Raw genomic sequence first — 27,060 nt, forward strand, 5'->3', positions numbered from 1 at the left:
GCATTTTAGGATGTTTAGGAACATCCCTGGTCTCTATTCGCTGAATATCAGTAGCATTACCTCCACTAAAGTTAGGACAGAGAAAAATGTCTCCAGGCATTGCCACATGTTCCTTGGTTGGGGAGGTGAGGGAGTTCAAAATCTTCCCCAGTTGAGAACCATGGGTCTAGAGAAACAATATAGGCAGTAGAAGTAGAATTATTTATTTTCACATTCTGCCAGCTTCATAAGAATGTTTGTTACTACACAATGAAAAAACTTTCATAAAGAGGATAGAAAAATTCATAAAGAGGATAGAAAAATTTCAGACTCTGTCCTGGGAGGGCAGCACTGGAATAATATTTTAGGACAATAAGCCTCAAAGTGGTATGCTGTATTTATAAGAGTATATGTATACTCATACACGAATATATGGCAGTATACTGTGAATTTGGTGAAGAGTTGTTTATATTTATGTACCAACATCACTAATAATAGTTTCTAATTTCTTTTTTAGCAAGGACTTGCTGGAATGGCATGAAACTTCAGGAACTTCTTTTTCAGCATTTAACTTTTATTTCATCAATTTATATTTCCTACTACTTTTGTTTCAAGAAATTTGAGGACTTGTGTTTTTTGGTAACTGATCACCGATCTAGTTCTTTGGTGCTTTTATTTTCCTTCTAAACATTTGTGGATTTCTTGAAAATATTTCTGTTCTCTTCTCTTTCCTTACCCTAACATATCTTTCCTACTTAGGGGGAAAAAAAGTCCTTGAGCTTGTCAAGAGTATTATAAGAGTTCAAATCCTGCAGTGTTCATACAATTATTTTAAGGATCAAACTTCTGAGTAATATAACACTATTATGTCTCCTATCTGTAATATTCTGTGCAGGTTGACTTGAAAACCCTCAGAATAATTTGTAGAGACTTCTTGGAATTAACCAAAATATGACCTATATATGAATTCAGGGGAATTAAGAGTATGATCTTAAGGAACTGGTATAACTGTTTAGCATTCATTTTCATAAAAATGAGGTTTATTTTTTAGTAAATGAAGTCTAAAATTAATGTTCCTTTTTTTAAATAGGTATGTCCTTCTAATATGGACATTAATGAATCTTTTTCATCAACTGTGTTGCCTCCATTTATTCCTCATGAGCCAACTAGAGATTTGGAGTATCACTCTTCAAATCTCAGAATGTTGAGGGTATCTCCTGACACTGTGTCAAGGACTCTTAGACATTTAACAGGTACGTAGAGAAGGATATATTGTGTCTTTATAACTAGCTTGCTATGCCTAATTAATTTTTAACTTTGGATCTGCAATGATGTTAACTTTGGATTAGGTATATTTATAAATCTTCGGATATTTTATTAGATGAACCATTTGATTTTTCATTGAGTTCTTCATGACAGTGTTTGGAACTGAATTACATGGAGGAGTCTGATATTAAAGTCAGTTTGTTTCTATATTCCTTTTTGTGACTTGAAGGAAAAAGGGAATTGAATGAACACGGGAGCAGATATAAGTTTGTAGAGAGGAGACTAAGAAATTAATTTTGAGGTAGAAAGCAAGATTGTCTGCAGAGCGAGGTAGAGAGTTGTGGAGGTGGGTGAGGGGATTTGAGGAGAATGGCTTGGTGAAGGCTTAGAATTTACGTTAAAGTGAGTAGGGGATGGAACTGACCAAGGTTAAAAAAAAATGGATTGGCAGTTAGTTCTAAGAGCTGAGGTTGATAACTTTTCTGGACATTTTCATGTAAGTGAAATCATACAATATGAGATCTTCTGTGGCTGGCTTCTTTTTACTGGGTACATTTTCAAGATTTATCCATGTTATAGCATATATCAGAACCATTTTTATTGCCAAATAATAGTTCATAGTGTAGATATATCACATTTTGTTTGCCTGTTCATCAGTTGATGGATATTTGGGTTGTTTCCACTTTATGATCATTAAGAATAATGCCACTATATGAATATTTATACACAGGGCTTTGTGTATTTATTTTTATTTCTCTTTGATATGTATCTATGAGTGGGAATTTCTGGTTCATGGTAGCAATGTTTAAAATTTTGAATATCTGCTAAACTGTTTTCCAGAGAATGAGCCCATATTGCCTTCCCAACAGCATTATGAGGGTTCTCATTTCTTTACATCCTCAGCAACACTTGCATATCTGTCTTTTTTATTATAGCCCTCCTGATAGGTGTGAAGTAGTATCTGTGGTTTTGGTTTATGTTTCCCTAATGGCTAATATGTTGAGCGTCTTTTGTTTTGTTTATTGGGCAGTTACATTATCTTCTTTGGAGAAATGTCTGTTAAAATCCTCACTCATTTTTTAATTGGGTTATTAACTTTTTGTTACTGCATTTTAAGAGTTCTTTGTATATTCTGGATACAGGTCCCTTATTAGATACATTATCTGCAAAAATTCTCCCACCTTGTTGGGTTATCTGTTCACTTACTTGATGGTATTGACTTCACAGAATTTTTAATTTTGATAAAGTCTTATTTTATGTTTCTCTTCTTTTTTAAAGTTAGTTTTAAATAGTGGTAAAATACTGATAATGTTTCATCTTAGCTGTTTTTACATATATAGTTCATTGGCCTTAAATACATTCACATTGTCATGTAAACAATGTCATGCATTCACAAAGCTCTTTCATCTTGTAAAACTGGAACTCTGTATCTAAATATTAAATGGTAACTCCCCATTCCCTCCTACTTCCCCATCAACCATGGTTCTACTTTTCACCTCTGCTGTGAATTTGACTATTCTAGGTACCTCATATAAGTGTTTGTCTTTCTGTGACTGATTCATTTCACTTAGAAGAATGTTTTTTAAGTTTTATTCATGGTGTAACAGGTGTCAGATTTCTTTGAATTTGTAGATTTTTTTGAGAATATTGCCATATTAATAATATTGCATATTTTGATCTGTGCACGTGGAATTTCTTTTTGTTTATTTAGGTCTTGATTCTTTCAACAATATATTGTAGTTTTCGGCATACAACTCTTGTATGTCTTTGTTAAATTAATTTCAAGTATTTAAATCTTTTTGATGTTACTATACACGGAAATGTTTTCGTAATTTCATTTTTGGAATAGTCTCTGCTAGTGTATAGAAATGAAGTTTAATTTTGTATGGTCATCTTGTAGCTGGCAACCTTGCTGACCTATCTCTTTGTTATTACTAATAATCTTTTGTATGGTTTTCTTATTTTGTATACAAGCCAGTGTCATCTGCAAATAGAGATGTCTTCTTCCTTTCTAGAATGTATTCTTTTTTGTATATTTCCCCAGTTGCCTTGAGAAGAACCTTGAGTACAGTGTTGCCTATAAGTGGCAAGAGCAGCCAGCCTTCCTTGTCTCGTGCAGGTCTTTGTGGGAACATCTTTTATCATGTTAGCTGAGGGGTTTTTGTAGATGCCCTTTATCAGGTTGAGGAAATTCTTTACTTGTAGTTTCTAGAGTGCATTTATCACGAAAAGGTGTTAGATATTGTCAGATGCTTCTTCTGTATTTTTAAAACAATGGTTGTATGATTTTTGTTCTTTATTCTAATATTATGATGCATTGTTAATTAATTTTCAGATGTTGAGTCAACCTTGCTTTCTTGGTTATAAATGCTACTCAGTTATGGTGTATAATCCTTGTGTGTGCTGTTGGATTCATTTTACCCGTGATTTTTTTGGGGGGAATTTTGTGATTCATAATAGATATTAATGTGTAAATTCCTTGCCTTTTTTTGTTTGTTTGTTTAGAGTTTGGTACAAAAGTAACACTAGTGTCATAAGTTGAGTTAGAAGTAATTTGAGTGTTCTTTCTCTTTCTCTTTTTGTGAGTCTAGCTAAATTTTGTCCTTATTGTTCTTTTTAAAGAAATTTTGATTTCTTTTTCTAATCTCTATTTTTTTCTACTTCTTAAATCTATTTGCATTTTAGTTTCTTTTTATTTCCTTTCTTTCAGTTGCTTCAGTTTTAGTTTGTGCTTTTTATTGTTTCTTATGATCAAAGGTTAGGTTATTGATTTGAAATTTTTCTTTTTAATATAGGTATTTATGTTGATAGATTTCTAAAGACTTAACTGCATGCCTTAACTTTTGGTTTGTTGTGTTTTTGTTTTGATTCATCTAAACTGTTTGCTAATATAATTGTAGGAGTTCTGTTAAACTTTGTTGAGGCATGTTTTATGTCCTACCGTATGCTTTATCTTGTAGAATGTATGATTTGCACTTGAGAAGAATGTGCATTCTATTGTTGTTAGGTGGTGTGTTCTATACAGGTGTCTTAGTTCCAGTGGGTTGATAGTGTTCAAGTCTTCTGTATCCTTGTTGATCTGCTAATTTTCTCCATTTTTGAAAGTAGGGTATTGAAATCGCCAACTATTATTGTTTATTTCTCCCTTTTCTGTCAGAATTGCTTCATATATTTTGATATTAAGTGAATCTATGTTTCTAATTGTTATATAGTCCTGATGAATTGGGCCTTTTGTTGTTATACGTTGTCCCTCTTTAATTCTAGAAACATTTTTTTTTTTGGTTTTGTTTAAAAGTCTATTTTGTCTTATATCAGTGTTGACATCCCACTTCTTATCGTTGCTGCTTGAATGTCTTATCTTTACTCATCCCTTTACTTTTAGCCTACTTATATTTTTGAAGCTCAGGTTTATGTCTTATAAGTAACTTACAGTTCTGTCTTTATTTCTTAATTCCAGAATGATAGTCTTTGCCTCTTAATGTGATTGTTTCATCCCTTCACATTTAATGTAATTATTGATAAGATTGGGTTTGTATTTGCTGATTTACTTTTTGCTTTCCATCTGTCTCATATCTTTTTTTTCCTTTCCTCTTTTACTGGCTTTCATTGCATTAAATGAATCTTTTCCAGTATTTTAACTTCTTTAATAGTTTTCTAGCTAATTGTTAAAGTTGTATTATTAGTGGTTGTTCTAGGACTTAGAAAATTTATTTTAACTTACCAGAATATGCCCCAAATTTCTACTGACTGAATTCTAGTGTGATAAAGAGGTGTTTCTGCTGTATAGATCTGTTCACTCTCTGTATTTGCTATTATTTTGATATATAATCCTGTATGTTACAAACCAAGGAGTACATTATTACATTGTCATAATCATTTATATAATTTTATGACTTTTTAAAAAACTTAAGTAGAGAGTGCAAACATTTGTTTATTAGGGCTTAATGATTTGTATTTGAATTTACCATGTTTTATTCTTTATTTGTTCCTGTGGACTTGTTATCATCCAGTGTCATTTCCTTGCTGTACTCTTAACTTTGTTCTCATGTACCTCCTTTTGTTATTGTCAAATAGGTCGCATTTCTGTGTGTTATAGCTCCAAATAATACAATTAGATATGTTGTTTTATGTAAACTTTCTTTTAAAATTTGTTGGAAGAAAGGAAAATATGCAAGTATCCTGTTATTTTTTTGTAATTACCTAATATAATTATCTTTACTAGCACTATTTATTTTGTTATGTAAGTTCGAATTACTGTTTGGTATCACTTGCTTTCAACCTAAAGAATTTCCTTTCGTATTTCTTGTAAAATGGGCCTGCTGCAAACAATTTCTGTCAGTTTTTATATATCTGGAAATATTTTTATATATTTGGAAGAGTTTTGCTGGATTTTTAATTCTTAGTTGACAGTTATTTTCTTTCAGCACTTTGAATATGTCTTTCCACTGTATTCTACCTTTATTTATTGTTTCTGATGAGAAATCAGCTTTTACTCTTATTAATGCTCCATTGTATGTGACTTGGTTTTTCTTACTGTTTTCAGAATAGCCTTTTTGTCTTTCAACATTTTGATTATGATGTGTCTGTTTATCTTACTTTGAGTTCACTTGGACTGTCAGATACATAGGATGTTTTTCATCAAATTTGGGAAGTTTTCAAACATTATTTCCTTTGAGTGTTTTTTTTTTTTTTTGCGCTTTTCTGCCTCAGATAATCCCCGTTATACATGTGTCAGTGTACTTAATCTTGTGTAATACTTCTCTGAGCCTTTGTTCATGTTCACATATTCTTCTTTTTGCACTATCCTTCATTGTGCATAGTCTCTGTTATCATCATGTTCACTGATTCTTCTGTCTGTCCCTATTTACTGTTGAGCCTCTAGGAAGTTTTTCATTTCAGTTGTACTTTTCAGCCCCAGAACTTCCATTTGGTTCATTTATAAGTTTTATAACCTTACTTTATATTTGATGAGACATTGCCATTAGCTTCTTTTAGTTTTTTAAGCATGATTTTCTTTTCTTCTTTGAGCATATTTATAATAACTGCTTTGAAATCTTTGCTGGCTAAATCCAACATGTGGATCTCCTTAAAGGCAGTTTCTATTGCTTACTTATTTTTTTCCTATGAATAGTTCACTTTTTCTTTGTACGTCTCAATATTTTTATAAACTGGACATTTTAGATAATATATTGTTGCAGCCCTGGATACTAATTGCTTCTCTGGTGCTGAGAATATTTGTTATTGTTTCGCTTGTCTGATTATTAACATTTTTCTTAAAATTTTATTTATTTATTTTTGGCTATGCTGGGTTTTTGTGGGTGCACGTGGACTTGTCTCTAGTTGTGGTGTGTAGGCGTCTCATTGCAGTGGCTTCCTTCTGTAGCTGCGGAGCACTGCCTCTGGAACGTGTGGGCTCAATGGTTGTAATTCAAGGGCTCAGTCGTTGTGGAGACTGGGCTCAGTTGCCACGCGACATGTGGAAGCTTCTCAGACTAGGGATTCAACCTGTATCCCCTGCATTGGCAGGCAGATTCTTAACAACTGGACCACCAGAGAAGTCCTGTCTAGTAATTTAAATAAATCTAAATGTTTCTCCTGCAGTATGGACCGTCTGAATTCACTGGAAACCAGAGGCTTTGGTATGTGTAGAGCCTCCCTTATTGTGATCTCCATCCATTTTCCCCTCCTCTGCCTGTGGTTGTAACTCAGTTCTCTTTTACTGTCTCCTGTTTACATCTTCTTGTTCAGTTCAGTTCAGTTGCTCAGTTGTGTCCGTCTCTTGGTGACCCCATGCTCTGCAGCATGCCAGGCTTCCCTGTCCATCACCAACTCCTGGAGCTTGCTCAAAGTCATGTCCAGTCAGTGATGCCATCCAACCATCTCATCCTCTGTCATCCCCTTCTCCTTCTGCCTTCAGTTTTTCCCAGCATCAGGGTCTTTTCCAGTGAGTCAGTACTTCCCATCAGGTGGCCAAAGTGTTGGACCTTCAGCTTCAGCATCAGTCCTTCCAGTGAATATTCAAGACTGACTTCCTTTAGGATGGACTGGTTGGATCTCCTTGCAGTCTAAAGAACTCTCAAGAGTCTTCTCCAATGCCACAGTTCAAAAGCATCAATTCATTGGCCCTCAGCTTTTTTATGGTCCAACTCTCACATCCATACATGACTACTGGAAAAACCATAGCTTTGACTAGACAGACTTTTTTCGGCGAAGTAATGTCTCTGCTTTTTAATATGCTGTCTAGGTTTGGTATAGCTTTTCTTCCAAGGAATAAGCATCTTTTAATTTCGTGGCTGCAGTCACCATCTTCAGTGATTTTGGAGCCCCCAAAAATAAAGTCTTTCACTGTTTTCATTGTTTCCCTGTCTATTTGCCATGAAGTGATGGGATGGGATCTTTGTTTTTTGAACGTTGAGTTTTAAGGCAGCTTCTTCACTTGCCTCTTTCATCAAGAGGCTCTTTAGTTCTTCTTCACTTTCTGCCGAAGGGTGGTATCATATGCATATCTGAAATTATTGTTATTTCTCCCAGCAATCTTGATTCCAGCTTGTGTTTCATCCAGCCCAGCATTTTGCATGATGTACTCTGCATATAAGTTAAATAAGCAGCGTGACAATATATGTACTTGATGTACTCCTTTCCCAATTTGGGACCAGTCTGTTGTTCCATGTCTGGATCTTACTGTTGGTTCTTGACCTGCATACAGATTTCTCAGGAGGCAGGTAAGGTGGTCTGATATTCCCATCTCTTGAAGAATTTCCCACAGTTTGTTGTGATCCACACAGTCAAAGGCTTTGGTGTAGTCAATAAAGCAGAAATAGATGTTTTTCTGGAACTCTTTTGCTTTTCTGATGATCCATCAGATGTTGGCAATTTGATCTCTAGTTCGTCTGCCTTTTCTAAATCCAGCTTGAACATCTGGAAGTTCTTGGTTCACGTACTGTTGGAGCCTGGCTTGGAGAATTTGGGGCATTAATTTGCTAGTGTGTGAGATGAGTGAAATTGTGCGGTAGTTTGAGCATTCTTTGGCATTACCTTTCTTTGGGATTGAAATGAAACTGACCTTTTCCAGTCCTGTGGCTTCTGCTGAGTTTTCCAAATTTGCTGGCATATTGAGTGCAGCACTTTGACAGCATCATCTTTTTAAGATTTGAAATAGCTCAACTGAAATTCCATCACCTCCACTAGCTTTGTTTGTAGTGATAATTGCTAAGGGCACACTTGACTTTTAGGAAGTCCATAAGTACAGACCATCTTTCCATTTCTTTAGGTCTTCCATTACTTTCAACTGTGTCTTACAGTTTTCAGTGTACAGATGTTTCACTTCCTTGCTTAAATTTATTCCTAAGTATTTTATTCTTTTTGATGCAATTGTAAATGTGATTGTTTTCTTAATTTTGTTTTCTGATCATTCATATTTAGTACATAGAAATGTAACTTTTTTTATATAGTGATTTTGTTATCACAACTTTACTGAATTCATTTTTTGCTGTTGTTGGAGTCTTTAGGGTTTTCTGTATATAGCATCATATTATCTGCAATAGAGACCGCTTTACTTCTTTTCTGACTTGGATACCTTTTATTTCTTTTTTTTGCCTAATTACTCCGCTAGGACTTCCAAAACTAAGTTGAGTAAAACTGATGAGAATGGGCATCCTTGTCTTCTTCCCAATGTTAGAGGAAAAGCATTTAGCTTTTCACCCTTGAGTATGATTTTAGCAGTTCTTTTGTTGTATATAACCTTTATGTTGAGGTGCATTCCTTGTATATCCTTTTTGTTTAGAATTCTTATCATAAGTGGGTAGTAAATCTTGTCAAATGCTTTTTCTGTGTAGATTGAGATCATATAATTTATCCTTCATTTTGTTAAGAAGGTGTATTTCATTGATTGATTTGTTAATGTTCCCTGGAATAATTCCACTTGATCATGGTATAGCACCCCTTTCATGTATTGTTGAATTTGGTTTGCTCATATTTTGTGGAGGATTTTTAGGTCTAAATTTCAGTTCAGTTCAGTTCAGTCGCTCAGTCGTGTCCGACTCTCCGCGACCCCCTGAATCACAGCACGCCAGGCCTCCCTGTCCATCACCAACTCCCGGAGTACACTCAAACTCATGTCCACAGAGTCGGTGATGCCATCCAGCCATCTCATTCTCCGTCGTCCCCTTCTCCTCTCGCCCCCAACCTTTCCCAGCATCAGAGTCTTTTCCAGTGAGTCAACTCGTCGCATGAGGTGGCCAAAGTATTGCAGTTTCAGCTTTAGCATCAGTCCCTCCAATGAACATCCAGGATTGATCTCCTTTAGAATGGACTGGTTGGATCTCCTTGCAGTACAAGGGACTCTCAAGAGTCTTCTCCAACAACACAGTTCAAAAGCATCGATTCTTCGGCGATCAGCCTTCTTCACAGTCCAACTCTCACATCCATACATGACCACGGGAAAATCCATTAAATTTAGATCTAAATTTATCAGGCCTGCAATTTTCTTTTTATGTAATGTCCTTGTCTGATTTTGGTATTAGGGTAATGATGGCTTAGTGAAATGAGTTTGGAAGTGTTCTCTCTTCTGCTTTTTAAAAAAATTTGATAAGTGTTGGTTTTAATTCTCTGAATGTTTCATAGAATTCAGTTCTATAAATTCTGGACCTGGACTTCTGTTTGTTGAGATACTTTTGAGTACTGATTCAATCTCTTTACTAGTCTGTTCAGATTTCCTGTTTCATGATTGAGACTTGGTAGATTGTATTTATATGTTTCTAGAAATTTATTCATTTCTTCTGGGTTGTCAAATTTGTTAGTCCATAATTGTTCATAGCAGTCTCTTATCTTTATTATTTGTAACATCTTTTTCATTTCTTAGTTCATTTGTGTCCCTTTTTTTCTCTTTGGAATCTAGCTGAAGGACTGTTAGTTTATCTTTTTAAAGAACAAGTCCTTAGTTTCATTGATCTTTTACATTGTCTTTTTAGTCTCTATTTTATTTATTTCCAGTCTGATCTTTGTTATTTCCTTCCTTTCTAACTTGGAGCTTTATTTTTCTCTTTCTGGTTCTTTGAGTTGTAAAGTTCGGATGTTTATTTGCTGTTTTTCTTGTTTCTTGATGTAGATATTTATTGCTATAACCTTCTTTCTGAACTTTTTGCTGTATCCTCTAAGTTTTAGTATGGCGTATTTCCATTTGTCTGCAGGTATGTATTAATTCCTTTTTGATTTTTTCTTTGACCCATTGGTTATTCATTTTGTCAGTCTGTTTATTTATTAATTTTCTAGGTGTTTTTTTCTCACAATTTCTGTAACCCATATTCCTTCTCAAGTTACTGTGTAGCTTATATTATTCCTTTTTAGTTTTTTTGAAGAGTTATTGCTTGGTACTTTAGTTCTTTGCAATCAGTCATTAGCTCAACCTGTTTCATCATATATTCAGCTACTTTTTTTTGTTTTAAAACTCATTAATGGTTTTAGAATGGCAGTCCGTTTTAGTGAAAGGAGTTCAGAATTTAGAGTTAGAATTATAAGGTTAAAGGGCCTGTTTTTGTCAATTAATGTACAACTGTTCAAAATGTAATCTGAGGGTCAATAGTATTGTGCATTATCAGGGAGCTTGTTAGAAATGCAGGATTTCAGCTTTCATCCCAGACCTACTTAGTCAGAATCTGCAAGTTAACAAGATCTTCTCAATGAAAAGCACTGTTGCTTCATCATCTTTGAAACTTCCTTTCCCTCTGTGTAAGGTATAGATCATGTTTGCTGTATATATTAATCATCTCATCACCATCTGTAATACCAAGTTTTAATAATTTATTATCTGCTTTCTTCTAGTAGAACGTAAACTGTGAGGCAGAATTGGAATGCACGCTTTGTTTGTTTGCTGCTCTATTTCTTATATCTAGAACAGTGGCTAGGACAGAGTGAACATTCATTTTTTTGACTCACCAAATGTCAAATCTTGTTATTTTTATTGCAGTTATTTATTTTTCACTGCTACTCAGAACTACTTTCATTTAGAATTACTCTGTTAGATAATACAGTATCAGAATTTGCCTGCAATTTAGGAGACCCCAGTTTGATTCCTGGGTCGGAAGATCCCCTGGAGAAGGGATAGGCTACCCACTCCAGCAATGTTGGGCTTCCCTGGTGACTTAGACGGGAACGAATCCACCTGCAATGCGGGAGACCTGGGTTTGATCCCTGGGTTGGGAAGATTTCCTGGAGGAGAGCATGGCAACCCACTCCAGTATTCTTGCCTGGAGAATCCTCTTACAGAGGAGCCTGGTGGGCTACAGTCTCTGGGGTCACAAAGAGTCAGACATGACTTAATGACTAAGCACAGCACATTAGATAATACAAACATAGCATGTTTCCATTATTGCAGAAAGTTCTTTTAGATAGTACTGCTTACCCTTTTTCACTTTCACACATTGGAGAAGGAAATGGCAACCCACTCCAGTGTTCTTGCCTGGAGAATCCCAGGGATAGGAGAGCCTGTTGGGCTTCCGTCTGTGGGGTCACACAGAGTCGGACACGACTGAAGTGACTTAGCAGCAGCAGCTTACCCTTTAATTCCTTCCACTCATCCTGAATCTGTTTCTGCAGTATTGATTAGATCAGTCAATAACTCCCCATGTCATATAGAATTAATTTCAAACTTTTTTTAGTGTAACCTTTAGAGTCTTTAGAGTTTCATGTAGTTAAAAATACATATTTTATTCACAGTGTGTTTATTAGGAGAATCATTTAAGTCCATTGCATGTATAGCATCCATCTGGGCTATATTACTTTGCCCTTATATGACTTAGGGGAAAGGAATTTCATGAAAATAAGTTGATGTTCCTTTACTATCCCATGAAATATTTTGTCTTTGATTGAGGAGTCCTTTGTCTTCTGACAACATACATGGCACAGTAACAAACTTATTAGCTTATAAGTAGCATGAGATCAGATGCGATAGTCGATGTGATTTGTTCATCATAATGAAAATTCTTTAAAATCTAAATTATAAGCTCCACATAATATTCCATAAAATATATATACTGCTCTCTTTAAAAAATTAACTCTCATTGAATATTTATTTCCATATTAGTTTGCTGTTATAAATCACTTTGTAATTAGCATCTTTATCTGTAAATCTTTATTTCTTCTGATGCTGAGTTATTTCTTTTGGCGTCCTTTCTGGTGACGTAAAGGCCAAAAGAAGAAAAGCTTGCTTGATTTCTTTTAGTGCATAAAAGGAATACATTTTAATTCTATATATATAAGTGTGTATTTATATATAATATTAAAAATATTAACAAATTCCATTTTCTTTAGGGGATACTTCTAAAGGAGGCATAGCTGAAATTCCTCAACCCACTTTTAAACCAGGCATCACTACCTTTCCTGAAGATTCAGACACTGTATCTCCTTTATCCTTGTCCCCTGAGGACTTTCCTCAATCGGCTGGAAGGTCTCCTCAAGTGAAGAATATTGGTGAATATACTGATACTCTCAACCAGCAGACATTAGCAGACAGTCGTCTAACTGAAGAAACTTTAAAAATTTCAGCTATTCCTGGCCTAGCTGACCAGAAGACTGGAATAGCAGCAGTGTCCTCTAGTTCGCACTCACAAAGAGGGAAGCCAAATATCTTCTACCCACAAGCCTTGCCAGACAGTCATCTAACTGAAGAGGCTCTAAAAGTTGGAGCTGTTCCTGGACTTGGTGACCAGAAGACAGGTATATCTACAGTTCCTCCAAGTTCCTACTCACTTGGAGAGAAGCATAGTATTTTCTACCCACAGGCATTGCCAGACAGTCATCAAACTGAAGAGTCTCTGAATGTTTCAGTTCTTCCTGGACTAGGTGATCAAAAGACTGGAAAACCAATAGTACCTGCTAGTTCTTACTCAGTTGGAGAGGAGCCTGGTATTTTCTACCATCAAGTCTTGCCAGACAGTCAGCTACCTGAAGAAGCTCTGAAAGTTTTGACTTCTCCTAGACCGGTTGATCAAAAGAGTGGGTTGCCTACTCTATCCTCTACTTACTCATATGGAGAGAAGCCTCATATTTTCTATCAACAGACATTGCCAGATAGTCATCCAACTGAGCAGACTCTGAAAGTTTCAGCTGCTCCTGGATTGACTGAGCAGAAGACTGGGGTTCCTACTGTAACCTCTCCTTCTTACCCAAATAAAGAGAAGCCCAGTATTTTCTACCAACCAGAATTGTCAAACAGACATCTAATTCAGCAGATTCATCAAGTTTCAGCTGCTCCTGGATTGGTTGAGCAGAAGGCTGGGCTATCGATAGTACCCTCTACTTCCTATTCACATAGAGAGAAGCCTAGTGTTGTGTACCAACAAGAGTTGCCAGATAGTCATCTAATTCAAGAGGTTCAGCAAGTTTCAGCTGCTCCTGGATTGGCTGAGCAGAAGACTGGGATTCCTACTGTACCCTCTGCTTCCTATTCACATAGAGAAAAGCCCAGTATTGTGCACCAGCAAGAATTGTCAGACAGTCAACTAATTGAACAGTCTCAAAAAGTTTCATCTGTTCCTGGACCGGCTGAGCAGAAGACTGGGATTCCTACCATACCCTCTACTTCCTATTCACATAGAGAGAAGTCCAGTATTTTCTACCAACAAGAATTGCCAGACAGTCATCTAACTCAAGAGGTTCAGCAAGTTTCAGCTGCTCCTGGACTGGCTGAGCAGAAAACTGGGATTCCTACTGTACTCTCTACTTCCTATTCACATAGAGAGAAGCCTCCTATTTTCTACCAACAGGAGTTGCCAGACAGTCATCTAACTCAAGAGGTTCAGCAAGTTTCAACTGCTGTTGGACCCCTTGAGCAGAAGACTGGGATTCCTACTGTACTCTCTACTTCCTATTCACATAGAGAGAAACCTCATATTTTCTACCAACAAGAGTTGCCAGAGAGTCGTCTAACTGAACAGGCTCAGAAAGTTTCACCTGTTCCTGGATTGGCTGAGCAGAAGACTGGGATATCAACAGTAACCTCTACTTCCTATTCGCATAGAGAGAAGCCCAGTATTTTGTACCAGCAAGAGTTGCCAGACATTCATGTAATTCACGAAGTTCCACAAGTTTCATCTGTTCCTGGATTGGCTGAGCAGAAGGCTAGGATTCCTGTCATACCCTCTACATCTTACTTACATGGAGAGAAACCCAGTATTTTGTACCAACAAGAATTGCCAGACAGTCATCTAACTGAACAAGTTCAGAAAGCTTCAGCTGCTCCTGGACCCACTGAGCAGAAGACTGGGATTCCTATAATAACTTCTGCTTCTTATTCACATAGAGAGAAGCCCATTATTTTCTACCAACAGGATTTGCCAGACAGTCATCTAACTAAAGAGGCTCAAAAAGTTCCAGCTGTCTCTGGACTAGCTCACCAGAAGAGTGGAATACCGATAGCGCCCCCTGCTTTCTACTCACATAGAGGGAAGACCAGTCTTTTCTATCAGCAGGAGTTGTCAGACAGTCATCTAAGTGATCAGACTCAGAAAATTTCAGCTATTCCTGGACCAGTAGACCAGAACACTGGGATACAGACAGTACCCTCTAGTTCCTACTCATATAGGGAGAAGCCCATTACTTTTTACCAGCAGGAGTTGCCAGGCAGGCTTCTAACTGAAGAGGTTCTAAAAGTTTCAGCTCTTCCTAGAACAGCTGACCAGAATACTGGGATAATAACAGGGTCCTCTCGGTCTTACTTGTTTGGAGAGAAGCCAAGCGGTCCTTTCTATCAGCAGGTGTTACCAGATGGTAGTCTAACTGAAGAAGCTCTGAAAGTTTCACCTGCATCGAGACCAAGTGACCAGAAGACTGGTATCCTCTTACTGCCTGCTAGTTCCTACTCACATAGAGAGAAGCCCGGTGTTTTCTACCCACAGGCCTTGCCCAGCAGTCACTTATCTGAAGAGACTCTGAAAGATTCAACTGTTCTTGGACCAGCTGACCAGAAGACTGGGACATCAGAACCTTCTGGTTCTTATTCACATAGAGAGAAATCCAGTATTTTCTACCAACAGGAGTTGCCAGATAGCCATATAACTGGAGAGGCTCTGAAAATTTCAGGTGTTTCTGGAACAGGTGACCAGAAAACTGGGATACCTATAGTAACCTCTCCTTCCTACTCACAGAAAGAGAAGCCCATTGTTTTCTACCAGCAGGTCTTACCAGATACTTACCTTACTGAAGAGGCTCTGAATGTTTCAAATGCTCCTGCACGGGCTGACCAGAAGACTGGGATACCCATAGTAACCTCTCCTTCCTTCTCATATAATGAAAAACCCATTATTTTCTACCAGCAGACCTTGCCTGACAGTCAACTGACTGTGGAGGCTCCGAAGGTTTCAGATATTCCTGGATCATCTGACCAGAAGACTGAGATACCTATAGTACCACCTAGTTCCTATTCATATAGAGAGAAGCCCGTCTTTTCTTATCAGCAAGAGTCACCAGATCTTACTCAGGTGGCTTTGAAAGTTTTCGAGGTTCCTGGACCAGCTGACCAGAAGATTGGGATACCACCAGTAACCTCTACTTCTTACTCATATGGAGAAAAGCCCATCATTTCTTACCAGCAAGAGTTGCCAGATGCTAATGAAGATGCTTTAAAAGGTTTAGGGGTTCCTAGACAAGCAGACCAGACCATTGGTGTGCGAACTGTGCCCCCTGCTTCCTATTCACATAGAGAGAGTCCCATCTTTTCTTACCAGCAGGAGTTACCAGATCTTACTGAGGAAGCTTTGAAATTTTTTGCTCTTCCTGGACCAGCTGATCAGAATGCTGAGATACCAATAGGACCTTCTAGTTCTTACTCACATAAAGAGAAACTCAAGATTTTACCAGACGATCAAAAGACTGAGTTACCATCAACTCCCTCTGGTTCCTACTCACACAGAGAGAAGCCCAAGACTTCAACTGTAATTGGACCAGCTGACCAGAAGACTCCATTATTGACAGGTTTTCCTAATTCTTATTCTCAGAGAGTAAAGCCTAGTATTTTCTTTCAACAGCCATTGCCAGATAGACGTCAAAGTGGAGATATTCTGAAGATTTCACCTGTTGCTGAGCCCACTGATGTGAATTCTTGGATACCAATACCTCTTTCTAGTTCCTATTCACACAGAGAGAAATCTAATACTTTCTACCCACAGGAACTGCCAGACCCACATCTAAGTGAAGATTCACTGAAGGTTTCAACAGTTCCTGGACCAGCTGACAAAAAAACTGTGTTAACAGCAGTTCCTTCCAGTTCCTTTTCACATAGAGAGCAACCAGCTATATTGTACCATCAGGATTTCCCAGAAAGGCATCTGACTGAAGATAATCTGAAGTCCTCAAGCAGTCTTGGGCAATCTGGTCAGATTAATGGGTTATCAACAGTTCCCCCTGGTACTTACTCACATAGTGAGAAGCACAGACTTGTTTCAGATCACGTCCAAAGGCTAACAGATGATTTGGATTCTTCTCACACCAGTGTTATCTCAAACAATATGCCTTTAAATCCTCAGGCTGATAGTAGAGTTGTAATAAATAAGCCAGAATCTTCTGGTTTTGCAGATGTTGGCTCTGAGGAAATCCGGGATACAGATAACAGTTCCAAAACTCTTAAAGAGATTCAGACACTTTTAATGGAAGCAGAAAATATAGCACTAAGACGATACAATTTTCCTGCTCCCCTTGTCCCTTTCAGAGATGTTAGTGATATTTCATTTATACAATCTAAGAAGATGGTTTGCTTCAAAGAACCCCTCACAACTGATGAATCTAATGGTGATTTGTCTCAGAGACAGCCATTCACAGAAGAAAGCCCAAGCAACAAGTGCATACAGAAGGATATTAGCACACAGACGAATCTGAAATGCCAGAGAGGCATTGAAAATTGGGAGTTTATTAGTTCAACTACAGTTAGAAGTCCTTTACAGGAAGCAGAAGACAAAGCCAGAGTGGCATTTGATGAAACCCTTAAACAATATAAAGCAGCCAGATCTGTAATGAGATCTGAACCTGAGCAGTGTAGCAGAACCATTGGGAATAAGATGGTTATCCCTATGATGACTATCATTAAAAGTGATTCAAGTAGTGAAGAAAGTTCTTGCTCATGGGACAGTAATTCCTTAGAGTCAGTTTCTGATGTGCTTCTAAATTTCTTTCCATATTCTTCACCCAAGACAAGCATGACAGATAGCAGAGAGGAAGAGGGGGTGTTAGAGAGTGATGATGGTGGTGGAAGCAGTGTGGATTCACTGGCTGCACATGTGAAAAACCTTCTGAAATGTGAATCCTCATTGAACCATGCTAAACAAATACTCAAACATGCAGAGGAAGAGGAATCTCGGGTACGAGCACGAGGTAGGAAAAGACAATTTGTTACAAAGGCAGGTCAAACTCAAACATTATAGTTTAATAATTTGCTTAAATATTTGATGCTCTAGATAATTTTCTTGTAGAACTGTTAAAATGATTGCATTGTCTACTGGCAACCCAGAGTAAACTCATTTAACCAATAATGAAGTCAGAGTATTAATAGTGCTAGTTTGAGGTCTTAAGGAACTGTAAGTTCTGGTATCTGAAGAAAAGTAAGAAAATTTGGGTTTCCAAACTCCTAAAGCTTGAATGTTTTCCTGATCTTTTCCTTGTACTGTCCTCATTGTGGAGGCAATAAAATACTCATTAGAGTATTTGACTTAGAGAATAAAATTCTAAGTCACTGTGTTTCATAAAACTTACGTATATTTTCTATCCCCTTCTCTAATAAGATTCTTAAAGCAGATATTAGATAGACATTAGAAAAAACTGAATCAAAGTATTTAACACTAAAACTTGGGTTAGAGTTAAATTGCATTAATCTCTAAATTATAGAATTCCATTTAAAGAAAAAAAAATCTTTAAGATAACATGGCGAATAAATGTATTTTAGAAGGTAACTTTTAAGCAATTCAAGCCTACCTGGAAATCTCTTGAGGTCAGCTTCCTATACTATTCTTTTGATCATTTGTGCTTGTTTCGATTCTCCAGAAACTCCCAGGTTTTATTTATTATTTTAAAATATTAACAATTGTGGAAGTGACAAAGACTGTAGCAGGAGCTAATAGGGGAGACAAAGGGACTCTTTTGATTGGAAGGAAGATTAAGATAAAATTGGCTAAATACTATATTTCAAGTAGCTTCATTGAAGAAATGTCTGTAGAATATGTTTTTATTTGTCTTTAAGTCTGACTTTTAAATGAAATTATCTCTCTCAAGAACTTCTAATAATTTGTTATAAAATTGAGAGCACACACTGTTTACTAAGCACTGTGGTAGGCATTAAATTGGCTGTATTGATGATCTTCTCTGCTGTTGTAATTACTGATAGTTTTGTACTATATTATCTTGAATGCTTTTATCTTTTTTCTCCAGCCTGGAATCTGAAGTTTAATATGGCTCATGAATATGGCTACTCCATTTCAGAATTAAATGAAGATGACAGGAGAAAAGTAGAAGAGATCAAAGCAAAGTTGTTTGGTCAAGGGAGAACAACTGACTTGTCCAAGGTATAAAAAGAAATCTAAAAATTAAGAGACAAAATGTGACAGAGAGGGTATGTAATTTGAATCTCTTACCTGGGCATTGATGACTCCTGCTGAGTCACTGATAGTCTTTGGCTAAAGTGTTAGGAGTCTTAAGTCTTCAAAAGTTAAGATTTAAGAATTTGATTCTATAGGTTTTGATTAATTCCAAATTAATCTATTAAAAGTTTTTGTCTTAGAAAAATAGGAATGGATTTGCTTGTTTTATCAGTTATTTTTTATCACTTTTATTTTCTCTTGAGGGTGGTATCTTGAGATACAGATTCAGTTCACCTATTTTCAGATACATATTCTCTGCTTAAGAGCACACAGCTATCATAGCTTATGTATAAGGGACTTTTTTAAATTTTGACTGCACCCCACTCGTCGTGGGGTGTGGGCTGTTTCTAGTGGCATGGGCTTCTATAGTTACTTTGCATGGGCTTAGTTGCCCTGGCGTGTTGGATCTTAGTTCTCTGACCAGGGATTGAACCTGAATCCCCTGCATTGGAAGGTGGATTCTTAACCAGTGGATCACCAGGGAAGTCCCTCAATGATTTTCTTTTTAACAGTACTTATTTTCCATCTATAGTGAACTGTTTCATGCATGGCAAAGAGTATATATAAAACATATGAATAAAAAAAAGAAAAATAGAAATAATTTGTGTTTATTGGCCACCCAACTTGAGAAGTAAAACATTACCAAATATCACTTGTGTGTCCTCTTTCCCATTGACGTCATTTTACTTCTTATCCTGGCATGTATTGGTTTTCCTGATGCTCAGTATGGTTTTGAACTATATAGTAGATGGATTAAAGATGTTATATTTTCTTCTGAGAATTGCAGTTTTCACACAGTCTTTGGCTTTTGAGGTTCTTCTAGATATTTGTCTTAATGCATTCCTTTTTATTGGTGTAAGTATTGCAGTGTATGAATAGCCAGTTAACAATGTTGTGTATGAATAGCCAGTTAACAATGTTGTGTACATGTATCCATTCTCCCCCAAACTCCCCTCCCATCCAGGCTGCCACATAACATTGAGCAGAGTTCCCTGTGCTATACAGTAGAACCTGTTGGTTATCTATTTTAAATTGATAACTGGTATTATTAATTCTATAAAAATTGATATAGCTATCAGATATGTACACTTAATGGCTTAATACATACAGTGTCTTAGAAAATTGTAAGTGATAATAGCATAATTATTTGGCTTATCAGTTTTGGAAAGGTTATTAGTTTTTGAAACTATGAATTAGGTTGGATTTTAGTTTTACATAGCTCATCAGTTTTGAAAAGGTTATCAGTTTTTTAAAGTATAAATTAGATTGGATTTTAATTTTACATGTTGATATATTTCCTCTTATTTGCACATTTTATCCCCATGACTCATTTATTGTTGTACATCTTAGCCTTCCTCACCTATTCTGCTCTTCCCTCCTGTCTACCCTGCCTCTGGCAACCACATGTTTGTTCTGTCCATGAGACTATTTGTTTTGTTACGTCTGTCCGTTTGTGTTTTAGATTCCCCATGTAAGTGAAATCATACAGTATTAGTCTGTCTTTGACTTATTTTACTTACTGGAATACCCTCTAAATCCATCCATGTAGTTTCAAATGGCAAGATTTCATTCTTTTTTATGGTCTATTAACCATGTGTTGTATATATATATATGTACATACTTAGATTACTTCCATATCTTGACTATTAGAAGTAATGATGGAATGGATATAGGGGTGCATATATCTTTTTGAATTAGTGTTTCATTTTCTTTGGAAAAATCTGCATAAGTTAACTGATGGATCATGTGATATAGTTTTAATTTTGTGAGGAACCTCCATACTGTTTTCCATAGTGGCTGCACCATTCACATTCTCAACAACAGTGCACAAGTGTTCCTTTTTCTTCATATCCTCAACACGTCTTATATGTTGTCGTTTTCATAACCATTCTAACAAGTATGAGTTGATATTTTAGTGACTTTTTAAAATTTACATTTCCCTCATGATTAGTGATGTTGAGCCTTTTTTGTGTGTCTGTTAGCCATCTGTGTCTTTTTTTTTTTTTTTTTTTACAAAAATGTCATTCATATCCTTTGCCCATTTTTTCACTGGGTGGCCTGAATTTTTTATTTGAGTTGTACGAATTCTTTGTATATGTTGGGTACTGATGCTGAAGCTGAAACTGCAATACTTTGGCCACCTCATGCGACGAGTTGACTCACTGGAAAAGACTCTGATGCTGGGAAAGGTTGGGGGCGGGAGAAGAAGGGGACGACCAAGAATGAGATGGCTGGATGGCATCACCGACTCTGTGGACATGAGTTTGGGTGAGCTCCGGGAGTTGGTGATGGACAGGGAGGCCTGGCGTGCTGTGATTCATGGGGTCGTGGAGAGTCGGACATGACTGAGCGACTGAACTGAACTGAATCCCTTGTTAGATACATTCATTGTTTGCAGATATCTTCTGTTCAGTAGGCTGCCTTTTTGTTTTATTGGTAGTTCCCTTTGCTGTGTGGTAGCTTTTTAGTTTGGAGAAGGCAATGGCAAGCCACTCCAGTACTCTTGCCTAGAAAACCCAATAGATGGAGGAGGTTGGTGGGCTGCAGTCCGTGGGGTCGCTAAGGGTCGGACACGACTGACCGACTTCACTTTCACTTTTCACTTTCACACATTGGAGAAGGAAATGGCAACCCACTCCAGTTTTCTTGCCTGGAGAATCCCAGGGACGGGGGAGCCTGGTGGGCTTCCGTCTGTGGGGTCACACAGAGTCGGACACGACTGAAGTGACTTAGCAGCAGCAGCAGCAGCTTTTTAGTTTGATCTTGTCCATTTGCTTATCTTTGCTTTTGTTTCCCTTACCTAAGGAGATAAAATAATATATATTGTTAAGACTGATCTCAGTGTACTGCCAATGTTTTCTTTTAAAATTTTATGGTTTCAGGTCTTCCATTTAAGTCTTTAATTCATTTTGAGTTTATTTTCATATTTTGTGTAAGAAGGTGCTCCAGTTTGATTCTTTTGCCTTTAGCTGTTCAGTTTCTCCAACACCATTTATTGAAAAAAATATCTTTTTCCTATTGTTTATTTTTGCCTCATTGGTCATATATTAATTGACCATATAAGTGTGGGTTTATTTCTGGGTCTCTTTTTCTGTTTCATTGTTCTTTAGATCTATTTTTGTGGCAGTGCCATACTGTTTTGATATCTGTAAGCTTTATGGTATAGTTTGAAATCCACACTACCAGTACCTCCAGCTTTGTTCTTCTTTCTCAAGACTGTTTAGGCTGTTTAAAATTGTGTTTCCATGTAGATTTTAAATTCATTTTTTTCTAGTTTAGTGAAAAATGCCACTGGTATTTTGGCGGAGATTGCATTGAATCTGTAGATTGTTTTGGGGAATCCGGTCAGTTTAACAATATTAATCTTCCAATCCGTGAGCAGGGTATATCTTTGATTGTTTTTGTTCAAATTTAAGTGTTTAAATTCTTTGTTCAAATTCAAATGTTTAAACATTCTACAACTTTTATTTTTAAAGACTTATTTTTTAAAGCCGTAAGTTCACAACAAAACTGCGAGGAAGGTACAGAGATTTCCCGTATGTCTCCTACCCCATCACATGCATTTCTTCCACCATTATCAACATCCTCCAAGAGAATGGTATATTTCTTTGGTGTGTCAGCACCCTAAGTCTAAGTTTACGTTAGGATTCATAACTAGTGTTGTATATTCTGTGTGTGTGGCTGTGTATAGTGACATGTACCCATCATTATAACAGAGAGACTATTTTCACATATCAAGGGAACATTTCATGCAAAGATGGGCTCAAAAAAGGACAGAAATGGTATGGACCTAACAGAAGCAGAAGATATTAAGAAGAGGTGGCAAGAATACACAGAAGAACTGTACAAAAAAGATCTTCACGACCAAGATAATCACGATGGTGTGATCACTCACCTGGAGCCAGACATCTTGGAATGTGAAGTCAAGTGGACCTTAGAGAGCATCACTACGAACAAAGCGAGTGGAGGTGATGGAATTCCAGTTGAGCTATTTCAAATCCTGAAAGATGATGCTGTGAAAGTGCTGCACTCAATATGCCAGCAAATGTGGAAAACTCAGCAGTGGCCACAGGACTGGAAAAGGTCAGTCTTCATTCCAATCCCAAAGAAAGGGAATGCCAAAGAATGCTCAAACTACCGCACAGTTGCACTCATCTCACACACGAGTAAAGTCATGCTGAAAATTCTCCAAGCCAGGCTTCAGCAATACGTGAACCGTGAACTCCCAGATGATCAAGCAGGTTTTAGAAAAGTCAGAGGCACCAGAGATCAAATTGCCAACATCCGCTGGATCATGGAGAAAGCAAGAGAGTTCCAGAAAAACATCTATTTCTGCTTCATTGACTATGCCAAAGCCTTTGACTGTGTGGATCACAGTAAACTGTGGAAAATTCTTCAAGAGATGAGAATACCAGACCACCTGACCTGCCTCTTGAGAAACCTGTATGCAGGTCAGGAAGCAACAGTTAGAACTGGACATGGAACAACAGACTGGTTCCAAATAGGAAAAGGAGTACGTCAAGGCTGTATATTGTCACCTTGCTGATTTAACTTCTATGCAGAGTACATCATGAGGAACGCTGGGCTGGAAGAAGCACAAGCTGGAATCAAGATTGCCGGGAGAAATATCAATAACCTCAGATATGCAGATGACATCACCCTTATGGCAGAAAGTGAAGAGGAACTGAAAAGCCTCTTGATGAAAGTGAAAGAGGAGAGTGAAAAGGTTGGCTTGAAGCTCAACATTCAGAAAACAAAGATCATGGCATCTGGTCCCAGCACTTCATGGGAAATGGATGGGGAAACAGTGGAAACAGGGTCAGACTTTGTTTTTTTGAGCTCCAAAATCACTGCAGATGCTGATTGCAGCCATGAAATTAAAAGATGCTTACTCCTTGGAAGGAAAGTTATGACCAACCTAGATAGCATATTAAAAAGCAGAGACATTACTTTGCCAACCAAGGTCCGTCTAGTCAAGGCTATGGTTTTTCCCGTGGTCATGTATGGATGTGAGAGTTGGACTGTGAAGAAAGCTGATTGCCGAGGAATTGATGCTTTTGAACTGTGGTGCTGGAGAAGACTCTTGAGAGTCCCTTGGACTGCAAGGAGATCCAACCAGTCCATTCTAAAGGAGATCAATCCTGGGTGTTCATCGGAAGGACTGATGCTAAAGCTGAAACTCATGTGACGAGTTGACTCACTGGAAAAGACTCTGATGCTGGGAGGGATTGGGGGCGGGAGGAGAAGGGGATGACAGAGGATGAGATGGCTCGATGGCATCACCGACTCGATGGACATGAGTTTGAGTGAACTGCGGAAGTTGGTGATGGACAGGGAGGCCTGGCGTGCTGTGATTCATGGGGTCGCAAAGATTCGGACATGACTGAGCGACTGAACTGAACTGAAAGTTATTCTGTACTCCATCTGTGGAAGCCTACCACCCCCACTGCAACCACTGATCTTTATACTGTCTCCATACTTTACTGTTTTCCACATTGTGTTATGGTTGGAATCATATATTTTGTAGACTTTTCAAAGAGAGACTTTGGCTCTCTTGATTAGTAATATACATTTAAGATTCTTCCATTTTTGTCATGGCTCGACAGCTCATTTCTTTTTAGCAATGAATAATATTTCACTGTCTTCATGTACCACAGTTTATGCATTTGTCTTCTTCTGTTCTGTTCTGTTCAGTCGCTCAGTCGTGTCCGACTCTTTGCGACCCCGTGGACTGTAGCCTACCAGGCTTCTCCGTCCATGGGATTCTCCAGGCAAGAATACTGGAGTGGGTTACCATTTCCTTCTCCAGGGGATCTTCCCGACCCAGGGATCGAACCCGGGTCTCCCGCATTGGAGGCAGACTCTTTAACCTCTGAGCCACCAGGGAAGCCATAGAATTTATCTCTACATCTACTGAAAGATATCTTTGTTCCATCTACGTTTTCACAGTTATTGATAAGTCTGCTATAAATGTCCAGATGTAGGTTTTTCTGTGGACATAGATTTTCAGCTCTGTTGGATAAATGAAGGAAAAAGACAAATGCTAGATAGTATAGTAAGAGTATGCTTAATTTTGTAAGAAACTGCTAAACCATCTTATTAAGTGACTGTATCATCTCCTGTTCCTACCAACAGTAAATTTGAGCTTCTGTGGCTCCACATCCTCACCAGCATTTGTTGTGAAGATTTTCTCAATTGTGGCCATTCTAATAGGTGTATGCTGCTGCTGCTAAGTCACTTCAGTCGTGTCCGACTCTGTGTGACCCCATAGATGGAAGCCCACCAGGCTCCCCCTTCCCTGGGATTCTCCAGGCAAGAACACTGGAGTGGGTTGCCATTTCCTTCTCCAGTGTGTGAAAGTGAAAAGTGAAAGTGAAGTTGCTCAGTTGTGTCCGACCCTTAGCGACCCCACGGACTGCAGCCTACCAGGCTCCTCCATCCATGGGATTTTCTAGGCAAGAGTACTGGAGTAGTTTGCCATTGCCTTCTCCGAATAGGTGTATAGTGGTGTCTTACTGTTGTTTTATTTTGCACTTCCTTGGTAATGTAATGTGGGTCATCTTTTCATATACTTATTTTCCATCTGTATATCTTTTTTGGTGAGGTATCTGTTAATGTCTTTGGCCCATTTTTATATAGGGTCATTTGTTATTTTGTTATTGATTTTTAAGAGTTCTTTATATATTTTGGATAACACCTTTAAAAAAAAATCAGATATATCATTTGCCAGTACTTTTCTCCCAGTGTAATTCTCTTGACGTTGTTTTTCATAGAAGTTTTTTATTTTAGTGAGTCCAGCTTATCAATTATTTCTCTTAAGGATCATACCTCTGATGTTGTATGTTAAAAGTTATCACCATATCCAAGGCCATCTAGAATTTCTCCTGCATTGTTTTCTAGGAGTTTTGCATTTTACATTTAGGTCTAATATCTATTTTGATTTAACTTCTGTAAAGGGTTTAAAGTCTGTTTCTAGATTCATTTTTTCTGTGTTGATGTTCAGATATTCTAATACCATTTGTTGAAAACACTATTTTTGCTCCATTGTATTACCTTTGTTGCTTTATCAAAGGTCAGTTGACTATATTTACATGCGTGTGTTTCTGGGTTTTGTTCTCTTGTAGTGATATATTTGTTTATTCCACCATTAAAACTGTCTTGAGTACTGTAGCTTTCTAGTAAGTCTCAAAGTCAGATAGTGTCAGTCCTCCAACTCTGTTCTCCTTGCTTATCATGTTGACTTTTCTGGGTATTTGCCTCTCCATATAAACCTTAGAATCAATTTTCCAGTATTCACAAAATAACTTATTGGCATTATAATTGAAGTTGCACTGACTCTATACATCAATTTGGGAGAAACTAAGGATTTTGAAAATGTTGAGTCTTCCTGTCTGTAAACATGGAATATCTCTCTATTTATTTAATTCTTCTTTAATTTTAATCATCAAGAATTTATAATTTTTCTATATAGATCTTATATATATTTTGTTAGGTTTATATGAATTATTTCATTTTTATAGGGTGCTAATGTAAATGATATTGTTTTTACTTGCTAATTTCACTTATTCATAGCTGATACATAGGAAAACATTTGACTTGTATGTTAATCTTGTATTTGACAGCTTACTGTAATTGCTTATTAGTGCCAAGGGTTTTTTGTTGGTTCTTTTAGATTTTCTACATCGGTGATCATGTTTTCTGAAAACACACAGTTTTATTTCTTCCATCTCCAACTGTATACTTTTTAGTTCCTTTACTTTGTCTTAAATTTTGGGAGAAGTGTAAACAACCTCAGATATGCAGCTGATACCACTCTAAGGGCAGAAAGTGAAAAGGAACCAAACAACCTCTTGATGAGGGTGAAAGAGGAGAGTGAAAAAACTGGCTTGAAACTCAACGTTAAAAAAGTTAAGATCATGTCATTCAGTTCAGTCACTCCATGACAAATAGAAGTGGAAAGAGTGGAAACAGTGACAGATTTTATGTTCTCACGCTCTAAAATCACTGAGAACAGTGACTGCAGCCATGAAATGAAAAGACACTTGCTCCTTGAAAGGAAAGGTGTGACAAACGTAGACAGTGTATTAAAAAGCAGAGATAATACTTTGCCAACAAAGATAGTGAAGGCTATGGTTTTTCCAGTAGTCATGTACAGATGTGCGAGTTGAACCATAAAGATGGCTGAGCACTGAGGAAT

General features: G+C 37.3%; 1 protein-coding gene across 7 annotated transcripts in view; it reads left to right on the forward strand.

Annotated features, from left to right (window-relative positions):
* ALMS1 (ALMS1 centrosome and basal body associated protein) overlaps positions 1-27,060 on the forward strand; it is a 205,182-nt gene that overhangs the window by 56,376 nt on the left and 121,746 nt on the right. For all 7 annotated transcript variants that reach the window (XR_016038620.1, XR_016038621.1, XM_055400279.2 and 4 more), the window contains 3 exons: positions 1,070-1,232; positions 12,553-17,604; positions 18,655-18,788. Coding sequence is in view for 5 of the 7 variants with exons in the window: in XM_055400279.2 (XP_055256254.2) it covers positions 1,070-1,232; positions 12,553-17,604; positions 18,655-18,788 (5,349 nt within the window). In the remaining 2 variants the exon portion in view is untranslated. The remainder of the gene's footprint in view (positions 1-1,069; positions 1,233-12,552; positions 17,605-18,654; positions 18,789-27,060) is intronic.

The sequence above is a fragment of the Moschus berezovskii genome, chromosome 11 (assembly GCF_049115385.1).
Source record: "Moschus berezovskii isolate FMDL1 chromosome 11, NW_MosBer_1.0, whole genome shotgun sequence".
Classification (NCBI taxonomy): Eukaryota; Metazoa; Chordata; class Mammalia; order Artiodactyla; family Moschidae; genus Moschus; species Moschus berezovskii.